At 49.3% G+C, this 17,131-nt stretch overlaps 2 protein-coding genes across 10 annotated transcripts in view; one reads left to right on the top strand and one right to left on the bottom strand.

The window, feature by feature from the left end:
• Mtss1 (MTSS I-BAR domain containing 1) overlaps positions 1-8,509 on the top strand; it is a 149,701-nt gene extending 141,192 nt beyond the window's left edge. Inside the window, exons 11-16 of one of the 9 annotated variants that reach the window (XM_052747865.1) lie at positions 1,405-1,524; positions 2,364-2,558; positions 3,596-3,769; positions 4,114-4,321; positions 5,639-5,992; positions 6,101-8,509. In XM_052747865.1, the coding sequence (XP_052603825.1) occupies positions 1,405-1,524; positions 2,364-2,558; positions 3,596-3,769; positions 4,114-4,321; positions 5,639-5,992; positions 6,101-6,339 (1,290 nt within the window). In that variant the 3' untranslated portion in view covers positions 6,340-8,509. Of the gene's footprint in view, positions 1-1,404; positions 1,525-2,363; positions 2,559-3,595; positions 3,770-4,113; positions 4,322-5,638 lie in introns of all 9 variants that reach the window. The other 8 variants (XM_052747863.1, XM_052747864.1, XM_052747866.1 and 5 more) reach the window with 8 other exon arrangements.
• A 1,433-nt stretch (positions 8,510-9,942) lies between these two features.
• Ndufb9 (NADH:ubiquinone oxidoreductase subunit B9) lies at positions 9,943-17,119 on the bottom strand. The gene is made up of 4 exons (XM_052747875.1): positions 16,967-17,119; positions 13,572-13,764; positions 12,588-12,701; positions 9,943-10,160 (listed from the first exon to the last, which is right to left on the bottom strand). The coding sequence occupies exons 1-4, from the start codon at positions 17,065-17,067 to the stop codon at positions 10,029-10,031; spliced, it is 540 nt and encodes a 179-aa protein (XP_052603835.1). The 5' UTR covers positions 17,068-17,119; the 3' UTR covers positions 9,943-10,028.
• Between the last annotated feature and the right edge of the window lie 12 nt (positions 17,120-17,131).

Genomic DNA, 17,131 nt, shown 5'->3' with positions numbered 1-17,131 from the left:
TCTTTTTCAGACAACACAGCTGTTTGTAATCATACAATAAAGAGGACCTTGTAAGACCTCTGCTGAATCACAGCAGCCAGAGGGTTCCACCTCCCCTGTGGTGTAGTTAGATCCTGTTGATCCCCTTCTCAAGGTGAAAAACATTGGGACCCAGAGCTTGAAGTCCACAGTTCCACAGCTGGGAAATCGTAGAGACAAAGCATTAATCCAAACCTTTACATTTCTGGTCCTGGGTTGCAAACCAGACATGAAGTTACTGAGTATGTATTTGGTCCTTTGACCTTGCGGGATGGGGAGCTAAGCCTCTGTCCCTTTACAGGCATCCTTTTGAGGTGGGTGGAGAGGATAGAAACATGAATCGGGGCTCCTTGACAATTGACCCAGGCACACTTCTGGGAGCAAATCACAGTGCTGAAGGGCCCGGCTTAGTCAAAGTGGGGTTAAGCTAGAGGTTGTGGGTAACAGTGAGGAACTTCGCTGGTATGGGCTTTTGAAACCACAAAGCCTGTCCCCAGTGACACACCTCCTCTGGCAAGGGCACACCTCCTAATCCTTCCCAAACAGTTTCACCAACTGGAGACCAACTTTTCAAACATAGGAACCTATGGGACCAGTTCTCATTCAGACCCCCACACCAGGCTACAAAAACGAGGCGTGTCGGTGACCGAAAAGGCAGAGTCCCTATGACTGCAGAGCGTCAGAAAGCCAGGCTAGGGGCAGGAGACCGGCAGGCACGTGGACTTGGTGCCATCCGCACTGGGGGGCATTTCCCCACCCGGGTCCTCTGGTCCTCTCCAGAGGCTCCCACCTGCAGTGCCTCTGGCCACTGGAAACACAGACTGACCACAGGGGCTTCCCTACTCCAGTCACTCCCCAGCCAGAGTGCCTCAAATGTGTCTTTAAGACTGGAGGTCCCGCCATATGGAACAGAAGCTGGGTTGGGCCCCATAAGAAGGTAGGAATTAGAGCCGTTAGTGTCACCATCCAGCCACAGCCTGCCGGTTTTGTGTAGTGGACAACACTTGTGCACCTGCAGGGTCCTCCCGGGGGACCTGAGCGTGTGGTATAGTACCACACGCCCCAGAGCACATAGCCTTGCTGGGAGGTCCAGTGTGTTGAGCCGTGTGCCGGGTGATGTCCGCAGGCCCCCACAGTCGGCAGGGCCAGAGCTTGGCTGGATCTCACCTTGCTTTTCCAGGGCTTTCTTAAAACCTGTGTGGGTGAAAAATAAGCCTTAACTTAACCCTCTGCTTCTCTCATCCCTCCCTCTTCTGTGTGTCTGTCTTTCTGCCTCTCTGTCCGTGCCCCTCCCACCCTGTCTGTCCTCCCTTTATTTGAATTATGATTTCTGGTGGCCCGTGGTTTGGTTTGTCGGCCCCCTCGTGTGGCTCCTCCCTGCTGCAGAACTCATCCAGCTCGGCCTCCTCAGAAGCATCGGAGACCTGCCAGTCAGTGAGCGAGTGCAGCTCCCCCACCTCAGTCAGCTCAGGCTCCACCATGGGCGCCTGGGTGTCCACCGAGAAGGTGACTGGCCAGGGTCGCAGCCGTGGTGGGCTGTTCTTCCCGACCCACCCCCTGCCTGCTGCTGCACACACACACACGCCATCACAGCTGTAGGAACCTGGAAACTCAGGATCTGCTCAAAAGCTGGGCCCTCTGTGGGGATAGAGCCTGAGCAGGTGGAGGGCTCCCTGGCTGCCCAGCCGTGTGGTTAGTGAGGGAGAGGAAAGGGCTATGGGGAATTTGGAGATGTGAAGGCTTCTTCCCGGAGTAGGTGTTTGTGTTCATCCGTTCTCCTCCTTCCTTCCCGACCATCCCACGAAACTGTTGGATGTGACATCCCACTGTGTTGGAGGCCGTGTGCTTTCCCGCCTTTCTGTTCGCGTCTCCCTGACCCCTGACCTTGACACTGGAATCTGCTCCTGAGCAGTGTGATGATGATTGGGAAACCTAGAATGAACAGATTCATTTGAAAACACCTCCAACTATTCGCATAATGAAATGAGTCAATCCCTGACACGGTGAAATTATGCTTCACGAGTTTAAAAAAAAATTAAAATACCACGAACATTGCAAATTAAGGATAGTGGTGCATTTCTAAACTATCTAAAAACCCAGCTCAGATAGCCCCTTGACCTGAGTACTTGCTGGGCGCTAAGTCAACGCATTCTTTGCACCCTGGCTCTCTTCCTGCACCATGCATCATCCTCAGGCAGAGGAGCACCGATGTCGGTTTTATTTGTAAATATCAGGTTCCCCGCCCCCCCCGCCGGCCCTCAGTGTCGATGCCATCTTGTGTCTCTGCACTCATCCTGTTATATTAATTTTTTTTCCTTTTCTCCTCCCCTTTTGTTTGTTTCCAGTTGTCTAACGGGTTTTCTCACTATAGTTTATCAAGTGAGTCCCATGCGGGGCCCGTGGGTGCAGGCCCTTTCCCTTATTGCCTGCCTGCCTCCCGCCTGCTCCCTCGGGTCACCTCTGTCCACCTTCCTGACTACGCTCATTATTACACCATTGGGCCCGGCATGTTCCCGTCATCTCAGATCCCTAGCTGGAAGGTTTGTGTCTCCCCTCCCTCCCCCACCCTACCCCCCCCTCCCCCTTCCTTCCCTCCCTCCCCCCCTTCTTCTGTTCTGCCATCCTCCTCTCCACTCGCCCCTCCCCTTTCCTTCACACTCTGCCTTCTTCCCCACACCCCTTCTTCCTCAGGAAGCCCCCTGGGGTGGGTGGGGCAACAGAAACAACTGGAGATGCTGTCCACATGGAACAGAGCCCCCGGTCTTCCTTTAGGGGACTTTAAAGGCACTGCCCAAGTGTGAAGCCCAGGCTCTGCATCAGGGTGGAGCCTGCTGGCTTCATTCCCTCCTGGGCCACCTACATAGTGCGTTTCATCAGAGCCTATGCTGTTCTCCCTGGCCATATGCCCACCCGGCCCCCTGATGACAACGTTGCTGTAGAGCAGAACTGCAGCCGGGAGTGTGCTTTCGATCATTATGCTGTAGTTCAGTAGCATGGGAAGACTTCGGTTTTGATTGGCTTATGTTGAAACACGTTTGCATCAGTATGAAAACCAAGCTTTTTAAGTGATTTCCGCCAGGGCAGTTGAGGCTCCAGGAGCATTTTGAGCAGATTGCGAGCGACTTCATTGCTCATAGAGTCCTCAAAACCTGCTGCAGATCTTAGATCCCTGTCAGAGGCCCAGCTCCCCAGAAGTGGAGGGTGCAGCTGTGGAGCGGCTGGTGGTTCGCTAGTGCCCTCTGGTGGCCACGTGGCCTTGGCCACGTCATTCACTTGCTCTCGGACAGTGGTTCCTTTAGGCAGAAGGGCAGACCAGTCTCCTTGGGATGGATGATGCTTTGGTTTTAACAACCCCTTCTCACGTGGCTCCTGCCTGCCGGATTGTTGAGAGTTTTTAATCATTGGGCAGGGATGAGGGGAAGGGAGGTACCTAGGGACCCTCATTGAGTTTGGGCAGGCAGGAGAGCTAAGGGGCTAGCCTCTGCTAGAGCTGCCTGGTGTGGGCGACTGTGAATAGGTGGCTGCAGCCTCCATCTGGGTTGGAGGCCATGGCTCCTGACCACACTGTTCTACTCAGGACTGGGCAAAGCCAGGACCTTACGACCAGCCACTGGTGAACACCCTCCAGCGCCGCAAAGAGAAACGTGAGCCAGACTCCAATGGGGGAGGGCCCCCTGCTACAGGAGGTCCGCCTGCAGCTGCTGAAGAGGGCCAGAGACCAAGGAGCATGACCATGTCAGCCGCCACCAGGGTGATACACCTGTTCTTTATATCGCGTTGGGTTCACATGGTTGGGCCAAGACTGGGACCACTGTCAGCACTTGGGGCCCAGGTGGCCTAGCAGCTGGAGGAGTAGGGGTCCATTCTTCTTCCGGAGAATCCTTGTGTTCCCGTAAGACATGTAGAGCTCCCTAGTTCCTGAATGAGAACTATACGGGTGTAAGCATCCACCTGAGTCTACCGATGTGGTGCTCAGAGGAGTGATCTGGGGTCCCACCTAAAGCGGTGTGTGTGTGTGTGTGTGTGTGTGGTGGCTCTGGTCTCCGAGTTTTCATGTCCCTGGTGGCTTGTGTCTTTCTGTCCTCTGTCCTGCAGCCTGGTGAGGAGATGGAGGCCTGTGAGGAACTGGCACTTGCCCTGTCACGGGGCCTCCAGCTGGACACGCAGAGGAGTAGCCGAGACTCACTGCAGTGCTCCAGCGGCTACAGCACTCAGACCACCACCCCGTGCTGTTCCGAGGACACCATCCCCTCCCAAGGTACGAGGCGCCCAGCTTGCTGTCCGGCTTTCCGGGCGGTTCCAGGTGAGGAGGCAGCCAGCTGGTGGCTGTTGTACGCAGCGTAACCCCTGGCTACAGATGGGCTTTGGAATTACTGTCATCTGAGGGTGCTTTGGGGCAGTGAGCTGTCGTTGACAGGTAGCTAGCTGCTGTGTCAAACATGGAAAACTTTGCTCACTTTTCACCGTCCCCCTGCCTGAAACGAGACAATAACAGCTTCATGTTGCTTTTGCGCTCTGTGCGTAACACAACTTTTTCATTTAATCTTCACAGTCATGCACAGGAGAGATGCTTTCTCCCTGTTTTACAAATGTAGACGCCGAGGCTCAGTAACTTGACCAGACCCACACAGCTCCCATGTAAGAGATGGAGTCTAGCACCTAAGTTCTTGACCTCGTCAGTCACAGCCCCTATCTACCCTGCCTCTCTCCCTCAAAGCACCACATGCACAAGGCAAGCAAAACAGACATCTGACAGCTAGAATCACTCAGTGATGGGCGGCCAAAAGGCACTTTACAACTTACTTGCAATTCATGAGTCCAGGAATTGAGTCATGAGTCCGAGCCAGTGAATCTCAAGTAAAGGCGTCCGGTCCCCGTCCCCCCACAACCCCAGGGACATTGAGCAAAGTCTGGACATAGCTTTAGTAGTCAGAACTGCCGGGATGTTACTGGTATCCAGAGGGTAGAGACTGGGAGTTCCGCTAAGCTCTCTACAACAGTAGCTCCCAGACCTTACCCCCCACAAGGAATTATCTGTCCTCAAGCTGCAAATTTTGGTCGATGTACTCTTCAGAAACTTGGTCATGCGACGTTTACTGTGAGCATCCCCTCCCCCGGTGGCCTGAGATAATGCACAGTGCCATTTAAAGCAGGTGTGAGCACACAAGCCTCGGTAGTTAGTTTTCAGGAGCTCCTTTCTTCTCTAGCCTTCACTTGAGCAGTGAGTTGTCGTCAGGGAGATGGTAAGGCCAGTGCTGGTCTGTGTGAATTTTCTTGTGTCTAATTCTAGACCAGAGGATTGGGCAAATTTATCTCCTTTCATCCTCTTATTCCTCCCAGAGGTGGTTGGTGGCAGCTTTGTTACAGCCCAGCGGTCTTAGGTCCTTCCCCCATCTCACAGTTCTCTGTTGTGGGTGCCCGGGGTACATTAGTACAAAGGGCTCCTGTACTGAAGTACTCAGTACTGAAATCAGTACTGAGGCAGAAGACGTTTCAGCATCTGGGCAGGGGATGGGGAGGCCATGTGTACTCTGCCTAATGTGATTCCTGTATTCCCACCATGGCATGGGAAAAGAAGAGTTATCGTCCTGGACCTAGTCTAATCAAATCCTATCCTCAGTTTCAGATTATGACTATTTCTCTGTAAGCGGTGACCAGGAGGCAGAGCAGCAGGAGTTTGACAAGTCCTCTACCATTCCAAGGAATAGTGACATCAGCCAGTCTTACAGGCGGATGTTCCAAGCCAAGCGTCCAGCCTCAACTGCTGGCCTTCCTACCACTCTTGGACCTGCCATGGTCACACCAGGGGTTGCGACCATTCGACGGACCCCTTCCACCAAGCCTTCTGTCCGTCGGGGGACCATGGGAGCTGGTCCTATCCCCATCAAGACACCAGTGATCCCTGTCAAGACCCCAACTGTCCCAGACCTCCCGGGGGTTTTGCCATCCCCTCCCGATGGGCCAGAGGAGCGGGGTGAGCACAGCCCTGAGTCTCCCTCTGTGGGGGAGGGACCCCAGGGTGTCCCCAACATACCCTCTTCCTTGTGGAGTGGCCAAGCCTCTGTCAACCCTCCACTTCCAGGCCCAAAGCCCTGTATACCCGAGGAGCACAGACAGGCGATTCCAGAGAGTGAGGCTGAAGACCAGGAAAGGGATCCCCCAAGTGCCACTGTCTCCCCAGGCCCGATTCCAGACAGTGACCCCGCAGACCTGAGCCCAAGAGAAAGTCCTCAGGGAGAAGACATGCTGAACGCCATCCGGAGGGGTGTGAAACTGAAGAAGACCACCACCAATGATCGCTCAGCCCCTCGCTTCTCTTAGGTTCTCGTAGTTCCCAGGAAATGCTGCCAGTGGGGAATGAACTCTTTCATTAATAAAACCTAATTTGTCTGATCCATTCCAGTCTATAATCAAGCAAAGGATTTTGTAGGCAATTCGGAATTCTGCTCTTTTGAAAGTATTCATCTTTAGATAAGAATTAAAAGCAACATATGTAATTGACATAATCTTGACCTTTTAATTTGTAAATATTGACAGTTTTCTTTCTGCATATTTTAATCTTAGTTTCCCTTTTGATTTTTTCTGAAGGTGCCAAATTCCATTTAACTTTTTTACAAGTCTTTGTAAAATTTTAAATGCATAAAGGGGAGGGGGGTGGGTTGGGACTGGGAACCTCGGAGTAATTTCACAAAAGGATTACATTCTTAGTTTTTCTTTTTCTCCCTCAGGCTTTTGTAGATGCATTGTAGCCGTCTAGTTTAGAAGCAAACTCAAGTTATTTTAATGGACGAGGGGTAAAACCCTCCTTCTCATATGCTGTGTTCTGGATGAGAAATGCAGGAGTAACAGTTGAGCAATATGCAGAGAAGTAAAACCTGGACATGGTGGACATGGTTGGGATTGGGGGGAGGGCTGTGGGAGGGGCACACTGTCAACTTAGCCAATCCTGTTACATTTAAGAGTAGCCTCGTAGGTTGAATTTCCAGTAGCTTCATGGTTAACGCATCCGAATAAGCCATACTAGATTGCAGTGTTTGTTTCTGTAGGGTTCTTAAGGACTTCCTTTCTCCCAGCATTCCTCTTGACCGCACACAGCACCCACATCCAATCCCGCGCATGCTGCTGCCACAGGTAGACATAGACCCCTGTTACTTTCTCGTCTCTTACATTCACTTCCACTGAATCCAAATACATCCAACGGGGTAAGGCAATTCAGAAAACGTGAACATTTAAAAACGAGAGCAGGGAATTCTTAGATAGAGAAAATGCCTTTTACTTAACTGTGCCCAGCAGGCTGGGTACATTGAAAAGCCCAGATATTTTGAAGAAAAAAAAAAAAAACTCAAACAGATTTATCAAGGGTAGCCAGCTTGGAGTCTAGCAATTTGCCAATGTGCTTACCAATCAGGGGGCTTGTTTTTCTTCTGTTCCTTAAATAAGGGCATTGATTGGCTTCTGAACACCGGAGCAAGGATTTATTTACGTCGCTGGGAGTCTGATCTCTTTTCAGGCAATGTTTGTTCTTTTTTTTTTAAAATGGATTTGTCTTTTTTTCTTTTTTAAGTGGAAGTTAAATTTGTTACATCCCTAAAGTCAACAGAGACATTTGTAGATTTCAAGGGATCCTGTTGAAGACAGCTGTGTCAAAAGGCAAGGCCCTCAGCAGTCCAGAAGCTGACCGACAGTACACACTTGACTTTCTAGGACAAGAAGCTTGGTGGGTCCAGTGTGCTCGGCAGATCTCTGTTGGCTCTAGCCTCCAATGACGTAATCTTATACTTTAACACATAACCACATTGGATGTGAGAGTACCGTTCCTCTAGTCATTCACTGTTCTATATATTAACATTTAACCCTGCTGTGATTGCTCAAAGGACATTTTATGTTATGGCTTTAAAGCAAAGGCATGATTATTAGAAATGACTTAAGCTCTTTTCTTTGAAAAACAAGCTCCTTTTACAGACTATAAGCAAACAGTAGTGCCTGTGGTTTTAGCCCACCAATCTTGATGACTCAAAGTAGCTGATGCATTGTGCATATGATGCTTGAGATGGTTTTTGCAGATGCAGAAATCGCTGCAAGGTCATTCTAATAGATACAAGTGGTATTTTAAACCTTTGAAAGGAATGGATGTAACTGTACGTTGGTACAGCTTTTCACTTGTTTAGTTTTTAAACGTTAGTATAATCTGAATAAAGTTAATATAAACTGTTGCCAAATTCAATGTAGAGAGAATGTGACAAACACCTCGGGTAGTTCTGTTTGTGTTTTTGCATATTGTAAAAGCCGTGTCACGGCTGAAAGCACCCTTCTTCCCAGAGGTAAACTACTTACTGTGCTTTCGTTGCTCGTTTGTCCGAGAGTTGACCTCTCCCTGTGCAGTTTTTCTTCTAAACTTGTATAAATAACAGTGTGTAAAGTGTCTCCCTTCTACATTGTAACAGCTGCTTCAGCCTACCTTATAAATAAAGACCCACTAAGGAAAACAGTCCTCAAGTCTCATTCACGTTGTTTGAGGGCTTGTCAAGTGTCAGAACTGAGCTTAGAGAATGATCAAGAGTTATTTCTGTGGCACTTGTGAGATTTAAGGGCAAGAGTTGCCTAAACTATTTAAAAACAGTTCCAATGAGTTAAACCAAAACCTAAAAGCAACTAGTTTTGTTGGCAGTTTAGGACTGCTTTAGTTTTTTTCTTTTTTTAAAGGCAGAGTTTCAACTATCCAGCCCTGGCTGAGCTGAAACTGCAGACCAGGGGGTAGTCTTGAACTCAACAGAGATCTACCTGCCTGTGTCCTGAGTGCCTTGATTAGAGGTGTGCGCTTTTTTAAAATGCTGGCATAATGAGCAGTGGTAACACACTCCTTTAATCCCAGCACTTGGGAGGCAGAGGCAGGCAGATCTCTAAGTTCAAAACCAGCCTAGTCTGTAGTGAGTTCCAGGCCAGCCAGGACTACACAGAGAAACCCTGTTTTGAAAAACAAAAAAATACCGAAAATGCTGGTCTGAGTATGCCCTGGTGTGTGTATGGAGGTCATTGGACTATCCGGACACCAGTTCTCTCCTTCACATACACGAGTCCTGGGGATCAACAGGCTTGGCTGCTGGCCGCCTCTGCTTTACCTATGTTGTGGTTTTTCCAGACAGGGTTTCTCTGTGTAGCTTTGGAGCCTCTGCTTACCTTCTAAAGAAGTAACTTCTTGGAATACTAGAAAAGGTCTGCTACAGCCTTACCTTTGACTGGAAACAATCCATGCTCAGCAGAGGACACACAGCTGGATACCTGCATCCCACATTAGACCCTTCACTCCAGAATGTCCTGAACTCCATGCCTCCTGTGTGCTCCTCACAGAGAGACGCTGCTTTCAAAGACCAAAATCCCATGAGTAAAATCTTTAGAGAACCAGGAAAGTAGCTAGGGGTGGTAGTACATGCCTGTAACTCAGCAAATGTGAAGGTCACTGAGAAAGCGCTTCGATCTTTGGGCTTTTTTCTTTGGAAGTCCTCGTTAGTTCTCTGGTTATTCCCTCCCAGTTAAGCTTTCATCTTTAAGCCTCAGCTCAGTTGGGCTGGGGAGATGGCTCAGTGGATAAGGCCCTTACAAGGCCCTAGGTTTGGAGCCCCAGACCCCTGTAGCTGGGTACAGCAGCGCATAAGAGACCTCATCTCAAACATGGAAGGTGAGGACCACCTGCACTGTTCTCTGCCCCACACACGTGTGCCCGACCACACACACACAAAGATAAAACGTCAGCCTGGTCCCAACAATCTTGCCATCTGTCCCACTGTTTAAGTTTTTCTTCACTGAGCACGTGCTAATTCTACATGCAATTTTTTTTAACATGGTACATGGTAAAAACCAAACCACAATACAGGCCAGCACTTGGCGCCACAGTGATCCTCGGAAGAACACCTTAGTCATAGCCAGTCGCGTTCAGTTATTTTTATTAGGGCAAGTGTGAACATGTTCTGTAACTTCTTTCACTTGCAAGCATGAACAGTGAGCTCCTGTGTCTACGTAGGCCGTTCCCGAGGTCTGGTCACAATATGCCACCACAGTGGGGGCAAGTCACCTTCCTTTCTGGCGGGAGGCAAAGCTTCAGTCAGAGTACCGTTAGGTGGTGTCTCCTCCTGCAGCTGCTTAACCTAGAAGGGGACAAGGAAGGAATGATTAACAGGGATCCAACTGTAGGAACCATCTGCCGTGGACACGTGACAGCCTTCCTGTGATGCGTCTCCTTCCACCCTGAGTCTCAGCACCAAGAAGTATTTACTTCACATAAACCTGCATAATTCCACATCTAATGGTACAAATCAGAAAAACTCTTCTCTTTGAAGTCAGTGTCTTTTTCTGGAGCTGAGTCTACTGGCCTGGAACTTGCTATGTAGCCCAGGCTGGCCTGGAACTCCTCAGTCTTCCTGCCTTGCCCTTCCTAGGTTTAGTCACAGGTGAGTCAGACAAGTGTTCTCACTTTTACACAGGAAAGCTGAGCACTCTACCTCTCCTACTCCTTAAGCAAAGCCACAGGTACCTTCCTGGTTCCTCTTGTCCTCGGCTCCCGCTGGTCCCCAGGGAGACATTCTTGTCTTAACTAAATGCTCTCCAAAATGAGGAAGCCCCAGTGCAGTATATTGGGGATGCAAATTAAGTTCCCAAGAACAGCCAGGACAAGGATTGAGGTGAAGTCACATAAAAAGTGGACCCCATCCTGCTTCATGTTGCCCAACAATTCCTGTGCTAGGACTCTCAAGGTCACTGTCCTAATGAGGGAGGCCCTAAAAGTGGAAGCTCATCCACACCCAGCACCGGCCAGGGTGAAGCAGGCAGAGAAGGGAGGAATGTGGGGCGGGGGGGGTGCTCAGTGACCACTGGTGGAACAGGCCTACTGCTCACCGTGAAAACAGTTGTCGTTTTTGTTTTTGTTGGTTTTTTGGGACAGGGTTTCTCTGTGTAACAGCCCTGGCTGTCCTGGAACTCTGGAACTCACTTTGTAGACCAGGCTGGCCCCAGACCCAGAGATCCATATGCCTCTGACTCCCAAGTGCTGGGAATAAAGGCGTGCACCATCACTACCCAGCTATGAAAACATATTTTAAGCCTCTATGCACTGTAGCAGTTCTTAGAAAACATGGTGCCCCTTGGCCACAGAGGCCTTTCTATTCCACCGTGGCCAAGGACTTCTAATACCAACATCCTGGACTTTATCCCCCAGAACCGGTGCAACTTCCAAAATGGTGAATCCCGAGATACCTCTGTCTGGCTACTGCTGCCTGCCTGCCATCTTCGTAAATGCCCACTGTGACTCCATAGACATTGATCTACACACCCTTGCCCCACCTAGAGCTCTCTACATCAGCCTCTGTCTTTACTTCCTTTTTAAATCCAGCTTAGACCTGTCGTGACCATCCTTCCCTTCCGAATCACCTTAAGTTTCCTGCAATTCTCTTACCTGGCTACAGACAAGGCTAAGTGGGCAAACTGGACCCAGCAGCTCAGTATAGCTACGGAGAAAATACTGAAACAAACCAGTGACCTATCCAATTACCCCGTGTCACATGGGCCGTCATTATCCCTTGGCAAGCCTCCTTTCCCTGTAAGCCTACCCTCTCCAAACCCAACACAGCTCTTCCGAGTGCTCTACACCCTCCACACCCGCCTCCCTTGGCTGTTTGTCAGGAGACTGAAAAAGCAGACTCGAAAGTCTCGTCTTCAAAGCTTCCAACCTGAATGCATTTACATACATGTGTCCACAAAATAATAGAGGAAGATTTTTTTTCTATTTTCCTCTCAAGGATCTCATTCATTTTTATGGTTTTACATACAAGTGAAGACTCACAAATATTTCTAGACAAGATTCCTACACCCAAAGTTGCCAACCAACTGGAATCTATATTCACATCTGCCACTTTCTCCAACTTCACCCTTCTGAGTGTTTGATTACCCTGGACACACGGGACTTCCCTCCACCTGACCAGTCTTCCCTATCTCCACCACCACCGCTGGTTTCTCCTACCCCTTACCCATCCCCCACAACCAATGACCATCCCTCAGGGGACATCCGGAGTGTCTATTTCCTCCCACCTAGCTACTGTGTCACTTGACTGCAGGGCACACAGCCCTTCCACTAAACTACATGAGCTCTAAACTGGACTCCTGTTTCCTCATGTCCTCTCCAGCTTGTCATTCACACTATGGCAAGAGCCACTAAAACCTAACTCTGAACATCCTAAGTTGAATGAACAATGTCTAGGGCTCTAGAATAGGGAAAGGATGAGGAACTGGACAGAAAAGGAAGAACAGATGAAGAGGGAGGAGGGATAAGAAAATCAGAGAAGAGAGGCACTCAAACCATACGAGAGAGAGAGAGAGAGAGAGAGAGAGAGAGAGAGAGAGAGAGAGAGAGAGAGGTACTGGGAAGATGACCAATGTGACATTGAACACAGTGAGAAGCTAAAGTCTAGTTAAAAGGCTAAAGTGACTGTCGTGGCTGGAATGTGGACCTCAGCCACAGAGGCAACTCCATCCACATGCTGACCAATCACCATGCTACAGTGTACTGTCAAAAGACGCACCTCCCGATCCCAGCTTTCCATCCTCAGTTTCTTCCACTGCTCTCTCTTGGAAAAGTAATCAGGATACATTGCCTTCTCAGAAGGATGCCAGTAATCTAAGCACCATTCTGGAATCTGCCAGGAGAGAAAATCATGTGTTATTCCACAGGCCACCTTTACAAATACCATGGACAAGGCCTGCTCAGGAGACAAGACAAAACTCAAGGGGCTTTTCTTATCAGTTACGGCTGGAGAGATGGCTCAGTCGGGAAAGCGCTTGCCACTCTAGCCTGAGAACCTGAGTTCAGAGTCCCAGTGCCCGTGGAAAGCAGGCACGGTGATAAGGACCTGTTATGCTACTGTGGGCAAGTGAAGACAGAAGGGGCCTTGAGCTCACTGGCCACCCAGCCTAGCCAAAACAATGAACTCCAGGTTCAGTGAGACTGTCTCAAAAAAATAAGGTGAAGAGCAAGTGAGGAAGCCATCCAGTTACTCTGGCCTCTACAAGTACACCCACCAACAGAGACATATCACACACACAGACCTATACCTGTGTGTATTGTGTGCATGTAAAACTGTTACGATCCCTGTTTCTGACTCTAAGCAATGAAAAGCAGAGGGCAAGCAGACGCAGCAGGTAAGAGAGAATGCCTACGAGTAAACGGGCATGTGGCTCACACATTATAATCAGCTAGTCCAAGAGCGCGGGCCCCACTCCTCTCTGGCCTGCAGTTCCTAAACGCCAACAATTATGGAAGCATTACCCGAGTATCTCAGCAATGCTCAGCACCAATCCAAACTGACTAAGTTCCCCAAATGAGTCATGGACCAAATCCTTCAGTACTGCAAAACCTTACAGCTGAATTTATGAAAAGAGGAGAGAAAAGTCCAGCTGTCGGGGAAGATTTAGTCCCTGCTCAAATGGCGCAGGGGTATAAAGCTGAGGTCTGGGACGAGGGACAAAGCAGGTCTCTTGGGAAACAGCTGCCCTGCAGCATCACCTACCTTGTAGCATTCATATCTCTCATAGGAGGTACCCCCAGGAGAGTCTGGGAAGATATATGGCTGAGGATGCTGATTTTGCCAGAATTCTTCTTCCGCATCCCTCAGCAGCTGTGTGGCCTTCATCATATCCTTCTCATTCTTATGTTCTTCAAACCGGGCTCTCAACAAACAAGCAAAGTACCGGAATTTGTCCCTTAAATCAAAATGATTGTGGACATCAGAAGAGTTATCTACTTGAGTGGGTAGAGCAGCACTCCTACCAATGCATGCCAGATGAGCAACTTTCTGGCACCTCACCAACCTCCCAAGTCGTTATGACCGCTTCCTCTGCAGCCCTCCAAAGAGCAACAACAGACAATGTATTAGTGCAGCTAGCCACTTCCTCTCAGCAGCAACAGACACACTGACAGCCTAGGCACTTCCCTCTCATCAGCAACAGACACATTGACAGCCTAGCCACTTGTCTCTCATCAGCAACAGACACACTATTAGTACAGCCTAGCCACTTCCTCTCAGCAACAACAGACACTGTATTAGTACAGCTAGCCACTTCCTCTCATCAGCAACAAACACACTATTAGTACAGCTAGCCACTTCCTCTCATCAGCAACAACAGACACTGTATTAGTGCAGCTACTCACTTCCCTCTCATCAGCAACAGACACTGTGTTAGCACAGCTAGCCACTTCCTCTCATCAGCAACAAACACACTATTAGTACAGCTAGCCACTTCCTCTCATCAGCAACAACAGACACTGTATTAGTGCAGCTACTCACTTCCCTCTCATCAGCAACAGACACTGTGTTAGCACAGCTAGCCACTTCCTCTCATCAGCAACAAACACACTATTAGTACAGCTAGCCACTTCCTCTCATCAGCAACAACAGACACTGTATTAGTACAGACTAGCCACTTCCTCTCCCCTCCTGAGGATTTTGACATGAAAGGGAAGGAAAGGCAACAGTTTTTTTTGAGGAAATCCGGCTCAGTGGGTAAAGCATAGATGACTAGGAAGGGAGGTGTGACCCAGTGGAAAGAACTTTGCTCAAATCATGTAGGAGCTCCTTAGATGCTGATTTTCACACCTGCTCACAAACCTTAGGTAAGTAACAGGCCGGTGTTGCAGAGACTGTGGGCAGACATCAGGAGCCTGTGACAACAGTTCAGGCCACAGATGGCAAGGGCCTAAATCAGGGAACTGTGATGGCAGACCACACACAGGAAAACGAAACAAATACCCCTCTAGACCACCAGGTCATGAGTGTGAGCCTCTCTAGACTACTGCTAAACTAGCTGCACCGTCTGGGGTCAGTTACTTAATGTATCTAAAGGCCGGCATAAACATTCCATGAGCTGAAATTCAAAAGTACTCTTCACAAAGTGGTTGGCATATTTCAAGTGCTCAATGATGTAACAGGCATTACTAGGGGAAAATCATTTTCGAAAGCTGTGTCTAAGAAGGCACAATGCATGAGGACCTGTGTTACAGGCAGAAGGGAAACTAGGAAATCCTGGAGGACAAGTCTAAGACCGCAGACTAGTGATTAAATTGCTAGTGATGGCATTAGCTGGGACGGGGGTTTGAGAATAGAATCAGTACGACGAAGTGAAAAAAACCAACTCGGTTGTCAAGAATTTGGATAAACTCAGTTTAAAGAACAGTAGCTGACCTCACAAACAACTGGAAAGACAGCTAGCTCAAGCACCAACACCGAGGATGTCCACAGGATACACAATGCTACAGAGCCTTAGGATGGAACCAGAGAACAGCCTAGGAGGCGAATGAGGGCTGAGGAAATCCGGCTCAGTGGGTAAAGCACTGTGCAACAGTAGGACCTGACGACGGAGTCCCAGAACCTAAGTAAAGCTGGACATGGGAGCACACATCAGTAGTCCACACATCAGAAGTCCCCGTTCTCCTCAAGATGAGAGGATGACAGGAGACTTCCAGAAGGTTGTGGGCCAGCTAGCCTGGCATACCCGGGGTGAAAAACAAAGAGACCCTGTCCCAGACGAGGTGGAAGGGCGAGGACTGACTGACACCCGAGGTTGTCCTCTGATTTCACACACGTGATGCCTACCTTTGCAGTTGGGTTTTGTTTGTTTTTTTTTTTCAAAGGAAGTGATTCAGGCAAGGACTGAGAAAGGGTGTCAGATTTAAAATACATTGGGCCAGCGTTGTCATAGTAGCTAGTTTGATCATTCCCTTTGATTCTGAACTCCAGGATTTCCAGCTGTATTACAGCATTACCTGAATTCTTGAAAGCTTACATTCTTTTGTAAGACTGAGAATTCTGTGATCTACGAGTTTACCTGTCACTTTCCCCACTAATCCATGGGGACTGCAGCTTAAAAGAGGATTGACTGTTATTGATTTGCTATCCAGAATAGAAGCAGAACTGCAAGCGCTGTCAAACAAACAAGAAAACCTTAGGAAAGAAGCTAACAACCGCACAACACTGTACACGGCACCCGCCTGCGTAATAAAGAGGGAGAGTCACAAACTTGCATTCTAGGATTCAGGGATACCCTCTGCAGGCCTTCCAGGGCTACTCAGTTTTCCATCATTTTCTTCCAAGTCCTTCAGGTTTTAGGATAAGAGTATGGAGGGCTAGCATTACACATCTTGGGTTGCTACCCACCCTGCGTTTCTTTTAGGCCATGAAATTCTACATGTTTTAACACTATATTATTGTTTATTTATTTAAAAAAAAAGTCTTAAGTAGCATAGGCTGGCCCCTCAAACTCATTATGTAACTGAGGCTATCTCTGTGTCGTCCCACCCCCCTCAGTATACGCCACCATATGAGGCTCTTAACAGTAAGAATAGTCACAGTTGGTTAAAGGAATAGATTTTTGTAGGAGATAAAAAAGACGCGACCGTAATGAGGAGCGATCAGATAAGGCTAAATACAGAAAAGATGGAAAGGGTGGAGACTGATGATGTTTTTGCGTCAGAAACCTAAATTTTAATCCTAACTTGGCCATGCAGAAGTTGAACAATCGTGGGCAAGTCAATCCCTGAGCCTGCTCATGTGTGAAATAAGGCTAAAATAATCACTAACTTCGGAGTTCCTCTGCAAACTAAACATCATGCACGTATTACTGTTAACATCAGGGACGACAGAGTCACGAAAACGGCAGCGTTGGATCCCTAACAATGACAGTCCCGGGCATTTTTTACTTCTTTTCTTCATGCAACCCTCCGCGCTGGATCCTGGTCCCACCCCCCCCCCCCCACCCCCATCACCGTCTCTGCTAGGTCAAGCAGAGGACAGCGTCAGGATCCCGGTTCAAGGGCGGGCTCCCGTCACTCTGTTCCCAAGTCCTTGAGCAGCCCGGCCCACAGGGCTTCCCGGCCTCCGCCCCCGAGCTCCGGGTCCCCTCTTCCCACCTGTGGACACACCACGACTCGAGGTGGCGCAGCGCGCGCTTATACAGCCGCAGCACCTTCTGCTGGTGGGTCAGGTAGGCCGGGGGCGCGGAGAACGCCATAGCGCCCGGTTCACCTTCAGCGGCCGCCGCGGGGGCTGCCGGGAACCCGGAAGGGGGCGGTCGC

The sequence above is a fragment of the Peromyscus californicus genome, unplaced genomic scaffold (assembly GCF_007827085.1).
Source record: "Peromyscus californicus insignis strain IS unplaced genomic scaffold, ASM782708v3 Scaffold_20__1_contigs__length_68692818, whole genome shotgun sequence".
Lineage (NCBI taxonomy): Eukaryota > Metazoa > Chordata > Mammalia > Rodentia > Cricetidae > Peromyscus > Peromyscus californicus.
This window is presented reverse-complemented; position numbering and strand designations above follow the sequence as displayed.